The 19586-nt window shown below is 35.0% G+C and overlaps 1 protein-coding gene across 1 annotated transcript; it reads left to right on the top strand.

The window, feature by feature from the left end:
- Positions 1-2834: 2834 nt before the first annotated feature.
- On the top strand, positions 2835-4645 carry tcf15 (transcription factor 15). The gene is made up of 2 exons (XM_056464364.1): positions 2835-3531; positions 4318-4645. Exons 1-2 carry the CDS (start codon positions 3046-3048, stop codon positions 4381-4383), a joined length of 552 nt encoding a protein of 183 aa, XP_056320339.1. The 5' UTR covers positions 2835-3045; the 3' UTR covers positions 4384-4645.
- Positions 4646-19586: the final 14941 nt, after the last annotated feature.

Genomic DNA, 19586 nt, shown 5'->3' with positions numbered 1-19586 from the left:
TGGATATTTCCCAGTTATGGCTTGCAGCTGGAAGGGCATCCGCTGTGTAAATCATATGCTGGATAAGTTGGCGGTTCATTCCGCTGTGCCAGATTAATAAAGGGATTAAGTTGAATAGAAAATGAATGAATGAAAATAAATAAATAAATGAAATAGATAAATTAAGTCTCTGAAGAATCCACAGAGATTGAGTGGCTGGTTTGTTCATCCAAATATTCGAGAAATAAATCCCAGACACTAAAGAATTTTTCAAAAGAATGAGTCCTCAGGAATCTCAGTCTTTCTATCTGTATTACCGAAATTATGTCACCAATCCACATTTGAAATGAAGGTTGTGAAGACGACTTCCAGTGCCAGAGCACAAGCCTTTTACCCACAATACCTAGACACAGACTGCTGGAGTCCATCTGGGAGATGAGAAATGTGTTGTGAATATCCGAAAATAGCAGGTTCTGCATCAGGTGGTATCCCTAATTCATTTCTGAGTAATAATGTGCATTGCTTCTAAATTTGATCAACTTTAAATGCAATTTTCTCAATGTTTTAGATGTTTTTAAACCCTCAGATTTCAGATTTTTATATATCTCAACCAAATATTGTCCTGTCCTAATTAATTCATTTATACATCAATGAAAAGTTTATTCATTCAGCTTTCAGATGATGTTTAAATCTCAATTTAATTTATGAAATACCATTATGATTGGTTTTGTGGTCCAAGGTCACAAATTAAGATTATTTGGGAAGATCAATAGAATTTTTTTTTATTTGTTTGTTGTTCCAACAAAGCATTGCTTAATTAGGTATTTTGCTTCAAGGAGATTATTAGGCCAAATGAGGATGGTCAAATTGCGCATAAGCTGAGGTCACAGATGAGAGGTCACAGGTTAGTGAGTTTGGTCACATAAGCCCATATGGTTGATTTAAACTCTTGCATTCCATCGCACTGAAACACAAACTCAGTCAGAGAAATCCCCATCATTTAACAGCAAGACACATTTTTCTTATATGTCAAGGCCAGTAAAGAATTGTGACAGGAAGGACAGGGAAAACTTATATTTGACAGTGAGTGTGAGGCAGAATCAACAAAATGTTTGAAGCCAGGCACATGACAGAAGACAAATTCCACTGTCTGTATATAATGACTATAAAAATAATAAAAACTGACTAGTACTGGTTGATTTTATAACTGAGGTGAAGAAAAGAGAAAAAGAAAAGAGTTGACAGAGAGAGACCCCTGCTGTTCTTTATCGTGCTCTCATGATCGTTTTGCCACTGAATGAAAACAAACCGCAGCGGGTCAACAACTCACATTTACATGTCATTCCAGCACAGATCAAAATGACTCGTATTTAATGTCAAATTAGATCCCATCGATCGATCTATAATCAACAGATTTTAATTTTTTTTAGTTTTTTTTTATATATTTGTTTAAAAAAAACTAATGCTTGGTAAATAAAGACAGAAAGTGCTTGTGTAAACAAACTTGTTGATTCTGTGTATCATTGAAGTGCGTTTGCCAGCGTGTTTGTTGCACTTTCATTACAGACTTCGTGTTATTTTAAACGCCTCGCTGTCAAAAGGCTGCGCAATAAAAGCTCTGAATTCAGAGATCACCGACCCAGAGTTCGGCTTCTTGCAGGTGCAGCTTCTGTTTTGTTTTGTTTTGTTTTGTTTTGTTTTGTTTTGTTTTGTTTTGTTTTGTTTTGTTTTTCGTTACAGTTCATTACACCAGCTATTTTATTAAAAGTCGATTTTTCTTGATCTCTTTCCACATTGTAAACTAATACAACCACCACTACTATAACGAGAAACGTGCAGCCCAATTAAATCATAAAAACGCAATATTATCATGTTGCCATTTGGCATGTTGAACTAATAAACATTATAGATTAATTTAGAGGAATCGTTCACTAAAAAATGAAAATTTACTCACTATTTGCTCAACCTCAACTTTTAATCTGTTTCTTTTTTTTCTGTTGAACACAAAATAATATATTGGGAAGAATGTGAGAAACTGGTAACCATTGACACCCATAGTAGGAAAAACATATATGGAAGTCAACAGAAAAAAACTAACTCAAAAACGTCTGGGACAAGTGAAGAGTGAGTAAATAATTACATAGTTTTACGTTTTGGGTGAAATATTATAATAACAAAAATTATAATTAAAAATCGAGAGATACATAGTTTTTGTTTTGTCAGTTCAGAAATGAAAGGCAATGATAACAATTTAGCACTTTATTTTACAGTAAAATAATAAAATAGGGTAACTATGGGTTAAGGTTAGGTTTGAGTTAAGGGTCGTGGTTTTAGTTATGCAAATGGATAATAGGCTACATAGTGGAAGTGTAAAATAATTATAATAAATTGTTGGTATCTACTTAGAAAAGTACTTTCAACATTACTATGGCACTACATCTGACACCTGTCCAGAACAAAAAGCTTTTGGCATAAGCTAATTTATAAATAGCCTATTAGTTTGTTCGCAGTTCACAATATTTGACCCCCATATTATTTTAATATTGCTTTAATTTGTTCCCAAAACTATTAAGGATACTACTGCCACTGGACCTGTCCAAAAGACTTTTCATTCGTGGACGATTCTTGCTTTTTGTTTAGCTCAAATTTCTTTATCATATTAGAGCACTTTGTTTTTCACTTATTGAATTTAAATAGTTTTCAGAATATTAGCTATTAAAAACAAATAATCTTCTTAGATCAGATTCAGCAGGTCTGTGAGATTATGGCTGTGTTTATTTGCGTATGACTGACCGCTCCTCCCTGGTCCTATAAGACCGCGCGCGCTGCTTCTGCTTGAGCTGCTTGCGCACGGAATGACTTTACAGACGCGCATCAAGAGGATCGTTAACATGTGAAGAGGCTGATCGACTGCTGAAACCCATCAGAAACACACACCGGGTGTTGGGCGATGCAGTGTTTGCGTGGCTAGTGCTTGACAACAAGCCAGCATTTCAATTTGGATTCAATTTGGATACCTCATCGAGCTCTTTTCAATCGTATCGGAGGCCAAACATTAATTTAGTGATGGCATTTGCCATGTTGCGGCCCATAGCCACTCATCTGGCGTACCCGGATGTTTCCATGATGTCCGAGGATGAGGAAAACCGCAGCGAGAGCGACGGCAGCTCGGAGCAGAGCTACGGCTGCTGTCCCAGCGCGGAAAAGCGGCGGCGGATGTCGTGCAAGACCACCGTGGGCAGTGTGGTTATAGTGAAGCAGCGGAACGCAGCAAACGCGCGGGAACGTGACAGGACACAAAGCGTCAACACGGCTTTCACGGCATTACGGACTCTAATTCCCACTGAGCCGGTGGATAGAAAGCTGTCAAAGATTGAGACTCTGCGCTTGGCATCCAGTTACATCTCACATCTAGCCAATGTGCTCCTGATAGGGGACGGAGGAGAGGACGCGCAGCCTTGCGTGAGCGCGGTTTACAGCGCGCAGGGGGACAGTGGAGGAAAACAGCCGCGCACCATCTGTACTTTCTGTCTCAGCAGCCAGAGAAAAGGGGTAAGATTGAAATAGACGAACATGCAATGAAATCTATTTAGACAGTTTCTGAAAATAGAAATAGCCCAATAAACATTTATCTTTATAGTAAACATGGTTGCACTTTTTTATTTTACATTTCAGTTTTGCATAGGCCTTATATGTAGGCTAATAATTAGGGGTAATTGCTTGGTTCTATTTCTAACCCTACCCTTAAACCTAACCTATGTGGTTAGCCTATGTAACTTAGGTCTTTCTTAGATAAGTACACGGTAAGTACATGTTAAGTACACATACAATAAAATAAAGTGCAACAGTAAACATTTATGGATGGGAGATGGGCAGGACGCGCAAATCTGCGCACCCCAGAAAGTGCGAAGGAACCTTGAAATGCGATACGGCCTGTTAAAAAGAGGAATTGTAAGAATGAAGCACAATATACAAATACATTTGGTTTCGAACACATTTAGCAAACAAACTGGCAGCTCCATGTTTTTTTCTCACTATTTTTAATCATGGTTGTTAAAATGGCCTATCCAATTAAAAAAACTTTTTACATTTGTTTTTCTTTAATAGACTACCTAACTACACTTTCCTGCAATTTACTTCTCAATAGTTTACTTTGTGCATGCCACACACACTATAGTAGATATCTGTAGATATTTAATCGAGGCCTAAATTGCAGAAGACATGATTTTCAATAGTCAGACTTTAAATTTTAAACGTCAACAAAGATATAAGAGCATATGGTTTGCTTTATGCTTGCAGAGTCTAGATACCATGTAATGTGTATATTTTTCTCTTTAGATAAAGGACGCGACTGACTGTGTCCGCATGCGGGGAATCGCTTCACTGCGCATGACTCGCCGGTAGCAGCGGCAGAAGCGGCGGCGGGAGGTTAAGTGACACTCAGGGAGCGCGAGAGGTGAGCGAGACTCCTCGCAACGGAGATTTTCGGACGACTCGCCATTCAGACAAGCGACAATTTCGAGTTTATTTTATTTTTTGTACTTTTTCTGTGTGTGTTTTGTATAGTGATGTGAACATTTAAAATGCAGTGCATAAATATGTCTTCTTTTTGTTTTCTTTTTTAAAAAGAGAATTTATACATTTTATACACAAATTGTGAAGCACCATGGTGAAAATAAAATATATTTTTTCAAATTTCAAATGTCCTCTGTCAGTTATGCGTGCATGACACATGACATTTAAAATGTTTTGGTTGAAAGGACAGTAGTTTTCATAGAAAAGCTGAATGAAGAGCTTTTGTACTGATCCGTAGAATTTTTATAGCATAATATTAAAGACGAGTACTCATGCAATTATTGCTGTTGCATGGTTGTTGTTTGGGCATTTTGTCAAGTGCTTTAAATCTACACAATAGTCATCAGCAGCCTTAAAATATTAAGTTGAACCAAATAAATTTTACAAGTATTTTCGACTTACGTTATATAGACTGACTTAAAACATCAAGTAAATCCTGGATAACTTAATTAAGTTGAAATGTTTTATGGAGTATATTATGTTTTAAAACTTGCTTAATATTTGTGCAAATTGTCGCAAAACATTAACACATAAGACTTTTTGTGCATGGGCAATATAGTTCCAGCTGTCAAGATTTCAATGTTTGTGCCTACAGTATGTTGACAACCCTTTGAACTATCAGGCTGCCGGAAAATAAAAATGTGGCCCTATACTGATAGAATATGGATGCACAATTAAGGATTAATTTACATTTAAGTAATGCTCATGAATTAATAAACAAGTCTTAAAAAAATAACCCGTAATTAGTGATTATTTCATCGGAAACTAATAAACAGTCTGATTAACAGACTCAAAAACATAAAAGCATAGTTAACCAAAAACTCACCATTTAAATACTCACTTTTTACTCTACTGCAAGTGGTTCCAAACCTTTATGAGCTTCTTTTACTCTCTTCAACACTAAAGGAGATTTTTTGAAGAAAACCTATAACAATGAGTTCCATCACAGGAACAACAAATATGGATGTCAACGATTGCATGTTTTCAGCATTCTTCAAAATATGTTCTTTTGTGTTTACGGAAGAAACAAAGTGAAACTGTTTGCAAACAGTCAGTAAATAATGATAGACTTCACTTTTGGGTTAACTATCTCTTTACGTCACATTAAACAAATCATTATTTAAATCTTTCCCAAGAGATAACATTAACATAGTGTAAATTAATACTTTTAAACTACCACAAAGTTAAAAGCCATTTATTTGAACCTAAATTCTGATTTAATTAATGAATTATTAGTGATTTGCAAAGATAATATGTTAATTCTAATTCTCTAGTTTTCAGTTCTTCATGAGCCTTACATTAACCAATCATAAACAATTATAAATCCTAGATAAAAAAATGTTTGATTATTCTATAGATACGTCATCCTATTATTATATTTAATAATATAACATAATATTGCACTCTACACTATAAAAACTTGACTTCGCAAAAATAATGGAAGTAAACCCACTGTAACTTGGAACTGTTAAGTTGACTTCATTATTAGAATTATGCTAATTGAACTCACTTTTTTAAAGTCAGCTAATCTTTTTTACAGTGTCAGACTATTTTAGCACGTCTGTTTTCAAATAATTACTGTAATTATTACAATATTACATATTTGGTGCTTCATTAAGTTTATAAAATCTACAATTATAGCCTGTATTGAATTTAGAAGACACACTGGAGTCTGGAAGAGCTGATTTATTTTACTGTATGTCATTTTGCTACACTGTAAAACCCCTATAGTCCACTTTATCAAATGAAATGAGCGTAGTTAACTCAAAATTTACTGAAAGTTTAGTAAACTCAGTGTTGAAGGTATGCGTTAATTAAATACCTCATTACATCAATTTAAATGGAGTAAGTTCACATATAGATTATTTTTTTTTAACTCAAATGGTTTGTAGCAATCGGTTTCCTCAAACGGTTTGAGTTGCCTTAACTTATTGGGTTTTACAGTACTCTGTTGGTTTACGTTATCTTCATTTATTGGGTTTTACTGTGCTTAAATTGCTTCATTTACTCCAATGGATTAAGTTCACAGTACTCATTAGGGTTAGTTTTTGAACTTAAATGGTTTGTTGCAATCGATTTCCTCAAATGGTTTGAGTTACCTTAACTTTCTGGGTTATACAGTGTAGATACAGAAAAGCTGAAAAAAATGTAATAAAGGTGTATTTGAAAAAAAAGTGATTAGTTTACTTTTATTTAAATAAAAAAGTAAGTACAATTTGCATAATTATAAAAATGAAGTCAACTTAACAGTTCCAAGTTACAATGGGTTTACTTACATTATTTTTGTAAAGTCAACTTGCTTTTAAGACAATTGGTTTACTCACTTTAAGGAACTAGTCACTTTTTACAGCGTTTAGTTACTTTATTTAAAAAGTGAGTAAATCTGCTAATTTGCTCACTATTTATTCTACCGAAAGTTATTCCAAACCTTTATGAGCTTCTTTGCTAATTTAAAAGCTGAAGATTTTTATTTTCTGAATAAAAAATGTGAACCTGTAACCAACGACTTCCATCACAGGAACAACAAATATGGGCGATGGGTTTACTAATTTATTTAAATAACTAATTGCTTTTTAAAGTATGTTTAAAGTGTGTACTTCTACACTGTAAAAATTGATTAGTTACTTAAAGCGAGTAAACCAATTGCCTTAAAAGCAACAAGTTGACTTTACCAAAAAATGCAAGTAAACCCATTGTAACTTGGAACTGTAAAGTTGACTTAATTTTTATAATTATGCAAAATGTACTTACTTTTTAAAATTAAAGTAAGCTAATCACTTTTTTCCAATACACCTTTATTATATTTGTTTTTTCACAGCTTTTCTGTATCTAGCAAAATGACGTACAGTAAAATAAATCAGCTCTTCCAGACTCCAGTGTGTCTTCTAAATTCAATACAGGCTATAGTTGTAGATTTTATAGAATTAATGAAGCACCAAATATGTAATATTGTAATAATTACAGTAATTATTTGAAAACAGATGTGCTAAAACAGTCTGACACTGTAAAAAGGGATTAGTTGACTTAAAAAGTAAGTACAATTAGCATAATTCTAATAATGAAGTCAACTTAACAGTTCCAAGTTACAGTGGGTTTACTTACATTATTTTTTATTGTCAACTTGTTGCTTTTATGGCAGTTGGTTTACTGGCGTTTAACTAATCACTTTTTACAGTGTACATGATTTAATGTGGATTTTCTCAGTATGTCTAGTGAGTTTGCATCTTTTTCCTTCAATATTAAAACCCCCAAACATGAAAAAAAAAAGCAACCGAGAGCTGCAAGTACAGTTCTGTTCCTATGGGGGTTCATTTCAGGGGCTTCAAATCAGTCAGTCATCTGAAAAACAAACATTAATTCACATAAAACTAGTCGATCGTTTCATGCATAACTAAATTTACCGCCTCTCGTTCTCTATATGTGGTCGTTTCATCATAGTTGATTTGTAACTTCTACGAAGGACCGAATCGAAATGTTTTTGGCCTGATTATTTTGATTCTTTTACACATATCTCTTTCCTTGTGTCTCCATGTGTTTTTGGAGATCTGGAGTGTATTAGTCACGGTAAATACTACCCTTCGGTCCTGCCGCAGCTGTGCATCTGTGAGCCGCATAAATCACCAATAGGGTCAACATGGACGGTTGGATGGGGGTAATATAGAGCAAGAGAGGGGGGGCTTGATAAAGAGAAAGCAGGGTCGAAGGTCTGGGTGAAGATTAAGCATCCAAGCTCTTGGATGCTTGAATGAAGGTCATAGGTTACTGTATATACAAGCTGAGTGGCTGTTTTCAAATACAGACCTCTGATAAAGAATAACCCTGAGTGATCTGGTTAAGAAGTGTACAACCTTAAATAATGTAAGAGAGCAAATATGTTTGATTTCTTTTCTGTTCACTGGTTTTAAAGCAGTTGCTCTATCCCACATGCAGAGACCAGAGAGTGAGGCATTCATTCCAAGTGTGATTCTTATATGAATCAATGGTTGTCTGTATAGCTTGCGATTTAGAGGTATTTTCTGTTTGTTTACGCCTTTGAATTGCATTATGGGGCCTTGAGGTTTGTTTTGACAACTTTTGAAATTGATAAGTTGTAGTTACAGTAGTAGTTAACTGTAAATTAAAGAGTTAAATAGTTAACTCTTCAGTTTCAAAGAAATAACATATTCATGTTTGTGAAGTAATATATTATTTAGAAAAATCTTATTTTATTCTACAAATCATTGGTAGCATTTCTTCCTAATTTCTTATTAAATTATGGGTATTAATCTGAATATTTTTATTGATTGACAGAAAATGACAGTTGGTCAGAATAACAAATGTTTTCATTCGTTGTTACCTTAATTCAGGCTTATTTCACCAAATGTTGTTTTTTAAACTGTTAATAACTTTTAATAGTGTAATAGTTAAATTTTTAATAGTTTTTTAAAAAGTTAAATAATTGATATTGTGTTTGTTTACAAGTTAATATAAACATCTTTTTTGTTATTTTGTACAGCTGTCATTTTATTCAAATGTTTTCTAAATCTGTTTTTCATCGGTAGTTTACAGAATAAATGCAATATAAACAGATTAAGCAGGTAAAATATTAATAAAAGTCTACTTTAATAATTCTATATTCAAAATACAGGGGAAATATCTTTCAGCATTCACCTTTACAGATATATACTGCACATCATGAAATATGAAAAGACGTTCTTATTCTAGCCTGTACTTATTAAAAGTGAGCATGATAAATGTTTTATTTGAAAGGGGGTTAATTCTATTGGAGTAAAAGAAAGTGGATATACTGTACAATTACAATTAAAATGTTAAATAAATATGCCTGACAAGATTAACAAAAAAGATGAATAAACAGTTGTTACACTCATTTTAGTGGGTGTCTATTGTAAATAAAAAATGTTTGGTAACCATATGGTGGTTATTAATTTCAAAGCAATTAAACCTGATTCTAATGTTTGTGAAACTTATTACATCACATAATGTAGATCCAATCATCCAAAAGCTTTGTGCATATTTCAGTGCCAGATTTTAGAAGCTGTCAAGTCCATTAAGCCTGATATATTCATTACTTTGTTTACTGTTTTATGTATTGAATGGACATGTCAGTTTCAATACACTGTAAAATGTCAATAAATTTGTGTTGGGACACTGAAAAAAATGATTCAAAGATGATTTCTTGGATTTACTACACTTTTTATGTTAAGTGGTTGTAAACAATGTATTTGGGCTGAATTTAAACAAACAAATTAAGTTGAACAGCACTAAATTTCATTTGTTTAAATTCAACACATATAAATTGTTTGCATCAATTTTGCAGACATTATTTTTTTCAGTGGATAAGATGAAGGAATTAACTCAACTTATTAGTTTTTACAAATTTAAGTTGAGTGAACCTAATACAAGTTGTCCCAAAATTAAACTCAATTAAGGCTTTGTTTTAGCTAATATTAAATAAGTAGTTTGAACAAACAGCAAACATTATTTTTTTGAGTGTACACTGTAAAAATGCTGGGTTGCACACAATCAATTTGTGTTGGGACAAAATAAAATAATTAGGTTAGTTTATTAATTTTTACAAATTTAAGTTGATTCAACATAAAACAATTAAGTTGTCCTAACAAAATCTCTGGAATTGGGTTGTTTCAGCTCATTTTAAATAAGTAATTTGAACAGGCAATGAAAAACATTTAATCTCTAAAAACCTTTAGCATTTGTGCACGTATATGAAAACCGACAACTCTAAGAAGTATTACCTGAAATTAAAATTAAAACCAATTTATAATGAATAAGTTCAAATGAATCTAGAGTCACCTTTGCACGTCCTGTCAGACTTTCAAAGCCTACAGTATATATTTCATGAAAATGAATTGCTTTAACGCTGTGCAGTGATAGTATTGTTTTGGCAGCTGGTTCAGTCTGAATTCCCCTCATCCGATGCAGATCTGCAAGTGTCTAATGTGTGACTGATGTCTCCCAGCCGGACGTCCTGCAGTCAAATCGCACTCTCACTGCTGTGATTTCATCATTTCACAGCTGATTCTATAGGATTAACTCTGATATTTGGAGCTCCATAAATCGGGATTGATTCGGTCTCTTTGGGTTGTTTGCTTGGCTTATTAGACGCATTTCATAACAAAACCCAACAACCTCTTTCCTCCCAGACCTCAAACCTTGACACTGGTTTACTAATGACTGAGTGGTTGCCTAGTGACTCCTGTCCCAGAAGGAAACTCCCTCCTCTGAGTTTTTGGCAGGAACACCGAGTCTACAGCCAGTGGATCTATGCACGCACACACTTAGTGTTTGACAGACCTCAAGCAAACAGGTCAGTTCTCGAGGAAGACTCCATTACCATTTAAAAACAGCCTTTTTTTGTGGCAGGTACATAATTATGTGTTAAACACTTAAAAATTCTTACTGTCAAATGGGTTTACCTAAGAATAATGGCAAAGTATAAAGATTGTAAATGATTAATTATCATGCTCTCATTAATAAAGGTACAAAACAGTCACAGGGACAGAAATTTGTACCTAAAAGGTCCATATTAATACATCAAGGGTACCTATTATTACCTAAAAGTTACAAAAGTGTCCCTCTTAAAATGTGTAGGTACTAATAAATACATTTATAGGTACCAACCCTTCAAGTACAAATGTGTACCTTTTGAAAAGGTACCGTAAATTAGTAAATTTCTGAGAGTGCAGAAACGTATATAATAATAATAATACATTTTATTTAAAGGCGCCTTTCTGGCAACTCAAGTACACCGTACTTCATTGATATTGATTACAATATCAAATAAAAATGTCAAAAGTCTTGTAATAACACCCTCTAAAAGTTTTCAGTGAGTGCAATATAAGGAGTTAATAGAGTTTTTTTATGTAATTTGCAACAACAAAAACAAAACAAAAACACAAAGACAAAACCTCACCACTAATTCACCCTCAAGTGGTTCCAAACCCCAAAAGTAGATATTTTAACATATGAAAGCAGTGGCAATTGACATTCCACGATAGAAAAAAATACTTTGGAAGCTTCCAGTTTCCAACATTCTTCAAAATATCTTCTTTTCTGTTCAACAGAGAAAGTAACTCAAACAGGTTTGAAACAAGTGGAGGATGAGTAAACAAAGACAGAATTAAAAATTTTGGGTGAACTATCCCTTTAATGTGTCATCAGATGACTCTCGTTCTAAAGATGCCTGACAAAACCCAACACACTCACTGTTTTACAGACTTGTGGTGGACAGAGTGGACAGGTCAGTGAGGAAGACTAGAGGAAGACTCCCCAGTGCGCATGTGTTCATGGAAACGCCATTACTATTTAAGAAGTCTTTTTTCCGGTGGGCTCATATTTGGCTCTTGTGTCCGATTGCTCCCTGAGGTTTCTGTTCTGCAGGAAGTTGTCACGGGCACACAGGAAAGCAAAACATGCGTGTCCGACCCCACCATGACTGTCTCACCGCTGTCTCACACACACACACACATGCACACACACACACACACACACCAGATGGATGATTCCCAGACACCATAATTCACTGACAAGGCTGTATCCGGCGTGCAAAGAAAACCCTTACCTCTACAGTAATTATATTAATAGTGAAATGAAATAAAAATGTTTTGTGTTTTAAAATATTTATGCTTTGGGACTTCTAAGTGCAATAAATAAAACACGATTGGTTCTTCACGGTGTTTAACCTTCAGTACCATTTACAAATCCTCTCCTGTGGCCTCATGGATGGTAAAATGTCCAGTAGATTCACAATTTTTAAAATTCTGCCTAAAATAATAGGATGTTTTTATAGGAGGGTTTTGGCCTAGTGTTTTATGGATATTTGAACACATACTGCTTTGCTCAGATTGTTTGTCCATGGATAAACACAAAAAAAAAGTATTTCTGCAAAATTGTTACAAACTATATATATGGGTCGAATTTAAACAAATTAAATTTAGTAACATTCAACCTAATTTGTCTAAATTCAGCCAAAATAAATTGTTTACAACCACTTTACTTAAACACATTTAGTAAATTTGAATAATTTTTTTCAGTGTAAATATATTTGGAAACAAAGATGTTTTTTGCAGATGTTCTTGTTTAGATATGAAGTATTTTTTCAAACAGTTCTCTGGACATACAGAAAAAATAGTGACCTTTAAATAACATTTAAATGTTAAGAATGTTTTAGATGCAAAATAATTACGTTTCTTTCACTGAGAAATTTGTTTTCAATCTGAAGAAATGATTTTGTGTTTTTACTGATTAAAAACATATCAAACATATCAAAATGACTTGTTAATTAACCTTAAAATAACTGTGGGTTTCTTACAGCGTTTTTGGTTACACTTTATTTTCAGGTGTTCTTGTGTAACTATTCATTTAATACTGAATAATAATTGATTACATTAACTTACTCTTAGGGTGTTTTTATATGCATTTTTAAAGGATTTAATATGTGCATGCAAAAAATTGCATTGCATTTTAATTTAAGTTCGGTTGAATCGCACTAGAGTTCGTTTTCTCTCTTGGTGCAGTTCGTTTGGGGAGGTGTGAATGTAGCAATTGCACTCGAGTGCGCACCAAAAAGAGGTGGTCTGGTACGCTTTCAAATGAACCCTGGAGCGGTTCATTTGTGGTGAGAACATGATCCGAACTAAAACAGACCCAACCGCAAAAAGTACCACGCCTTTTTGGACTAATCCACCTGCCGTAGTGCAACACATTTGGGGTGTGGAGGAAAAATATTTGTTGACAGTGCTTTACTAACAATTTTAAAACAGAGAGAGAGAGAGAGAGAGAGGGGGAAAACATTATCTAATTGATCATTAGTAATATTTCAAGATAATGAACATGTTGCAGTTTAGCTAAATTAATTCAAGTCTCCTCCTGAAGTGACTTGCAATGCGCCTTCGCCATTTGCAATGCATTAAAAGATTGTTTTCCAGCTGTGCTTCATTCTCGAAATGTATAGTTTGTCTAAATTGATGGGGGGAGATTAATAATTTTACATTCATAAAATTATTAATCACCTGTTTCTAAATGGCCTGTCTCAAAAAGTGAGGGGGATGTATCCCCCCATTCACCCCCCGGTTGCTACGCCCCTGATGACCAGGGATACAATCAGTCAGCGCAGTCGTCCCTCATAGTAAATAGCAGCATTTTGAGTTCCATTGGCATTTTCCCGCACGTTAATTCTGACTAACCAAGAAGCAGTTTAGAAAATATGTTCAATAACATCTGGCCAATGAGTGATGTGGATTTTGTCACATGACTGCATTTTGATTCTTTTTAACTGGTTTGGACCAAAGCAATCAGTGTGGTGTGAAAAGGACCCAAAAACGGCAGAAAAATGCTCCAATGTATCATTAGTTGTTCTTGGTATGGACCAAATGAACCAAACCACAGATGTGAAAGCACCCTAAAGTATCCTTGTTAAACTGTAATTTCACAATTAAGTACTGAATCATATTAATTAAGAACATGAACTTACTCGTTAGTGATTGAATAAGGGTTAGGTTTAATTATTCATTCATTTAGTCTTTTATTTTTCTTCAGCTTAATCCTTTATTCATCAGGGGTCACCCCAGCCGAATGAACCACTAAATATTCCAGCCCTTCCAGCTGCAACCCAATACTGGGATACACCCATACACTCTCGCATTCACACAAATACACTCTGGTCAATTTTTGTTTACCCAAATCACCTATAGCGCATGTGTTTGATCCGGAGGAAACCCACGCCAACACGGGGAGAACATACACTCTCCACATAGAAATGCCATCTGGTCCAGTCGGGACTCGAACCAGTAATCTTCTTGCTGTGAGGTGACAGTGCTAACCACTGAGCCACTGTGCCGTATACACTGTAAAATAAGGTGCTACCAAAAACTGAATTACACAATTGGCAAAAAGTAAATAAAAAAACACTGCCTTGCTGCCATTCTAATGCTTTACACTTAGTCTTTCTCACTTTCCTTCCATCTATTGCATTTATAATTCAAAACACTCACAACATTTCACCCCTCAAGCTTTGAGATGAAAGGAGGACGCATCACTGATTCACATTCTCAGTCTCTCACTCACTCACACGCTTATTGTTTGTGCTCAGAGTTCAGGAGTCTGGAAGCGGAATTCCCTCAGTTGGGAATTGCTGGACAATGTAAACGCTCCAGATCCATCAGTGCGGAATGCCGTCAGGCAGAAGATGTGACCCTCCCAGACATTAAGCGCTCAGGGGTGGCGAGCTGGGGTGAGAGGTCACTTTCGGTATCGTGCTAGCGATGCTTCCGAAAGAAAACAATCAAACAATAAGACACCCACACAGCAGGACGGGTGCAGAGGGAGACGGGACATTCATCATTATCATAATCAGCATCAAGTATCATCAAGGTATTTTTAATAAGGACAAAACTGGGTCAATGGAGGAAGTTCTCAACAAAGCCAAAACAAAGCACAAACACAGTATGTTTACTTAGCTAATGGACACACTGCATTGACATTCATTGTTTATATGTATATGTAAAAGCCTCCTAGTGCAGTGTTTGTTTCATCCTATGATTATGTTCAGCTAAACAACCAATAGACCCTATTCACAAGTTAGCAACGACATGTTTAACAGTCATTAGCTTCTTAAATACTCTTAAATATTAAGTTTATAATTTTTTTTAGATTTATGTACACTTATAAAGCTATACTTTATATCATAAAAAACTAACACTTATGTGAGATGTTTCTAATGCGTGTATTGATGGGACAGTCATAATAACACTATTGTAGAGTTAATTTTTTGTTATTTGAGAAAATTGGAATGCAATACGTTTATTTATGTTACTCTTCCATTCACTTCTCTCTAGTTTACTAAAATGGGAAAAGAATCTATTCATCACCATAAATTTGAATTGAAATTACTGGACCTACACAATTAAAAAAAATGTTAAACTAATTTTCATCTCTCACAGACATCGCTAATATGCTCTGAGTGATCTTGATCTGTCTCTTGCACAGTTCATTGACTATGTTGGGTTTCTTAGCCATAACTTTGTCACCAAGGATTTTTCAGAGATTTTTCAATAAGGTTTAGATCAGGGCTCTGGGCGGGGCATTTCATTATTTCAATGTTTCAGCCTAAAAGAACTGCTTTACCAGTTTTAATGTGTAAACTGCACGCTGTACTGCATAAAAATCAATGTCTGAAGGGAGCAATGAGATAAGCCAAAGAACTGCATGTTACTCAAAAATACTCCCCAAAAATTACACCTTTTGCTGACTTCGTAACACACTCCGGGACAGTCTTTCCCCAATTTGATTATGAACACAATGCTTCTTTATATCAATTAGGGTCTACGATTCTAAATTCAACAGCAAAGGTCAGTCTTACCTTTTAGTGTTGCTTTTGAAAGGTTTGGTTTGAAAGGGCTTTCAGTCCAAATTCTCTTAAAAGTCGAGATACTGTATGCCAAGATTTAGATCCTTACCCTAGTCAGCACTAAACTGGTGAGCAATTCCAGCTGCAGTGCTGAGCTGCATTATCCAGTACACTTGCACATTTATCTTTTGTGGACTACCAGGCTTGTGAGGAACTTGAATGAATGGTCATGATTTTCTAGAAATCACAAATTTTGAATGACCATCTTCTCTTGCTATGACTAAAAGACTTATTCCTTTGCCCTTCATCGGGATAACCTGCTGTCGCATAGCTAGAGGTTTCTGATGGCTTGTGCCATTCACTTACAGTTGTTTTACCAGTACAAAACATTATTTTCCACTGCATTATACTGTAAGCCTGTATTTGTTTGCATTATTTACTTTTTAGTTTAACTATTTTGTATCATAATCACAAACACAATAGTTTGTAAACTTTTTTTTACTTATTGTTCAAGTCATTTACTCATAGACAAAAGAAAATTGCTCATAATAACTGTAGGAGTTTGTTATTGTCAACACTGTTATTGTTAAACTGTAATATACTGTATTTTCATGATGTTTATTACATCACTGTGTGTGTGTATGTCTGTGTGTATGAGTGCATTTTTGTACTGTGTTCGCATGGGAAAATCTCCCAGCTGTACAGGCTTTGAGAGTCTGCTGTGTATTGATGGAACATTTGGGGCGTTCCTCTATGTGTGTGTGTGTGTGTGTGTGTGTGTGTGTGTGTGTGTGTGTGTGTGTGTGCGTGTGTGTGTGTGTGTGTGTGTGTGTGTGTGTGTGTGCGTGTGTTTGTGTGTGCGTGTGTGTGTGTGTGTGTGTGTGTGTGTGTGTGTGTGTGTGTGTGTGTGTGTGTGTGTGTGTGCGTGGGTGTGTGTGTGTGCGCAGAGGTAACGATCATCTAGAGGAAATCCTCAATCAGATGCCAGAAAGAGCACTCTGAACAAGCTCACTGACAGAAACATGGACCTGCACCCCCTACACACACACACACACACACAGCTGTGGCTGCTAACAACCTCAGGGAACTGTTGCCGACTGTACAACAAAAAAAACACAGAGAGTGAGAGAAAGAGAGAGAGAGAGAGAGAGAGAGAGAGAGAGAGAGAGAGAGAGAGAGAGAGAGAGAGAGAGAGAGGGAGAGAGAGAGAGAGAGAGAGATAATCAAGCCTAGTAATAACAACTAATATCTCCATGACTACAAACACATTTCTTTGGACTCCATCAGAGTCCACTACATTAACAGTTTCACTAAGGTGCCAATTTTGCATCAAATACATTTTGATCTGCATGTTATGCTATTTAAGATATAAACCTGCATTTCTATTTAAATTTTTACATGGAAAATCAATTACAACATTCATTTTATAATCGCTCACTGTTGTTGCTAACACTACCCCAATAAACACTTCCCTCCCTCAACAGCCTATAACTTCCCATTGAAATAACTAAATAAACATAATTAATGAGTAAAAAAATTAAATTAAAAATATAATAAATATATAAATAATTATAAATATTAAATATTAAATAATAACAATAATAATAATAATAATAATAATAATAATAATAATAATAATAATAATAATAATAATAATAATAATAAAGATAGATAAATAAACCTGAATTTCTAGGTAAAAAATCTGGCTAAGTAAACTAAGAGATGTACACTTTGACTAAACTACATGAGTTTAAACTGTATTTTGCAATTGTATGGTGCTATTTTCAAATACAAATGTGCTTTCTTTTTCCAAAATGGGCATTTTACCTGCAGTTTTTTATTTTAATTGAAAAATGTAAAGGAAAACACTTTATATCATACAATTTTTTATGAAAAATGTAGGAATGAAGGTTCAGCTCTAACCCAAATGTCAACAGATTGTATAGAAACATATAAATAAGAGCAGAAAAAGTTCACATCAAATATGCACAACTTGCCAAAAGTGTGTGTTTACATTTACATATTTCCATTACATGCACATTGACAAAGTCTGTAGCTTAACATTGCCATAGCCCACAATATGATTTTTAAAAAATTTGAATTATACGTTTTTGTTTTTAATAATTCAATTAAAAGTCTTGAATTGTAAAAAAAAAATGTTCCCTATATTTTGTGCTTCACAGGTGCTTTCCATTTTTTAATGCTTTCGAAACTGCATTAAAGAACCTTGATCTTTGAGGTGGAAACTGTTTCTACAGTTTAACAAAGTGACATTTGTTGACATTTGAGTAGTCTGAAACCATTCATTCATTCATTTATTCATTCATTTTCTTTTCTGCTTAGTCCCTTTTTTATTAATCTGGGGTTGCCACAGCGGAATGAACTGCCAACTTATCCAGCACATGTTTTACACAGTGGATGCCCTTCCAGCACAGCGCATGCCATGTGGTACTCACTGCACCACCATGCTGCTAGTTTGAAACCACACATTGTAAATAAAATAATATAAAAATAATAGTAATAATAATAAATCTGTTAAAGTGATTGACAAACTATGCAAATCATTTAATTAGCATTTTTCTATTTAGTTATTTATATTTTTTATATCAATGTTAAGATACAGTATGTAAATGTGGAACTCATTCATTCATTTTCCTTCAGCTTAGTCCCTTATTTATCTGGGGTCACCAGAGCGGAATGAACCTCCAACTATTCTGGCATTAGATTTACACAGTGTTTGCCCTTCCAGCTGCAACCCAGTACTGGAAAACACCCATACACTCTCACATTTACACACGCACTCATACACTATGGCCAATTTTGTTTACCCAATTCACCTATAGCGCATGTCTTTGGACCGTGGGGCATAACTCCACATAGAAACGGCAACTGGTCAAGCCAGGACTCAAAGCAGTGACCTTCTTGCTGAGGAGCAACAGTGACCACTGTGCCGCTCTTAAATATGGAATTACTACTCTAAATACCACTGCTAACACTTTATAACTTCATAACTTTATGTATACTGTATATGGCAGCATGTATACAGTAGTTGCCTGCATAAATGCAAGGCTCTCTTTACTTCCCACTTCCCCCTGCTGTCTCCCAATTCATTGTGTCCATCCTGAAGTATATCCCAGGCATTGTTTAATCCAGATGGCGTAATCACAACCCTCTCTCTCTCTGCCTTCCTCTTCCCATTCATAAAGCCTCCTATTAATAACCTGATCCCTCACTATCCTGTCAGCGATAAACAAGGAGACAGAGAGAAGGAGAGAGGAAAAGGAGAAAATCGGGGGATCCCCAACATGAAGAACAACAGGATGGAGGAGAGCATGTTGTATACAGTCAGTTATGGCCAGGAGGATCTTGGTATCCAGAGAGAAGAGGGTTGATTTCTGGACAAAGGAAAAGCAAGTCCGCCATCAACCACTTTCACAGACGCCTTATTTACTGCTAGGGAAAAGCAGCTTTACGGCTCAGTGATTCAGCCATTTGTGACTCCAAATGGGACTCAAAGGAAAACAAAGACTTCAAACCAACCGGACCGAGAGAGAGTAAGAGAGAGAAACAGGAGACGATTGTGGTCAAAATCTTTGGTAAAAATAACTGTAGCTTCCACAAACAGAAGCAAGTGGCTTCTTAAAAGGATGTAGTTCATCCCTTTTTT

Source organism: Danio aesculapii, chromosome 8 (assembly GCF_903798145.1).
Source record: "Danio aesculapii chromosome 8, fDanAes4.1, whole genome shotgun sequence".
Classification (NCBI taxonomy): Eukaryota; Metazoa; Chordata; class Actinopteri; order Cypriniformes; family Danionidae; genus Danio; species Danio aesculapii.
Note: the sequence above shows the minus strand (reverse complement) of the source record. Positions and strands in the feature narration are given on the sequence as shown.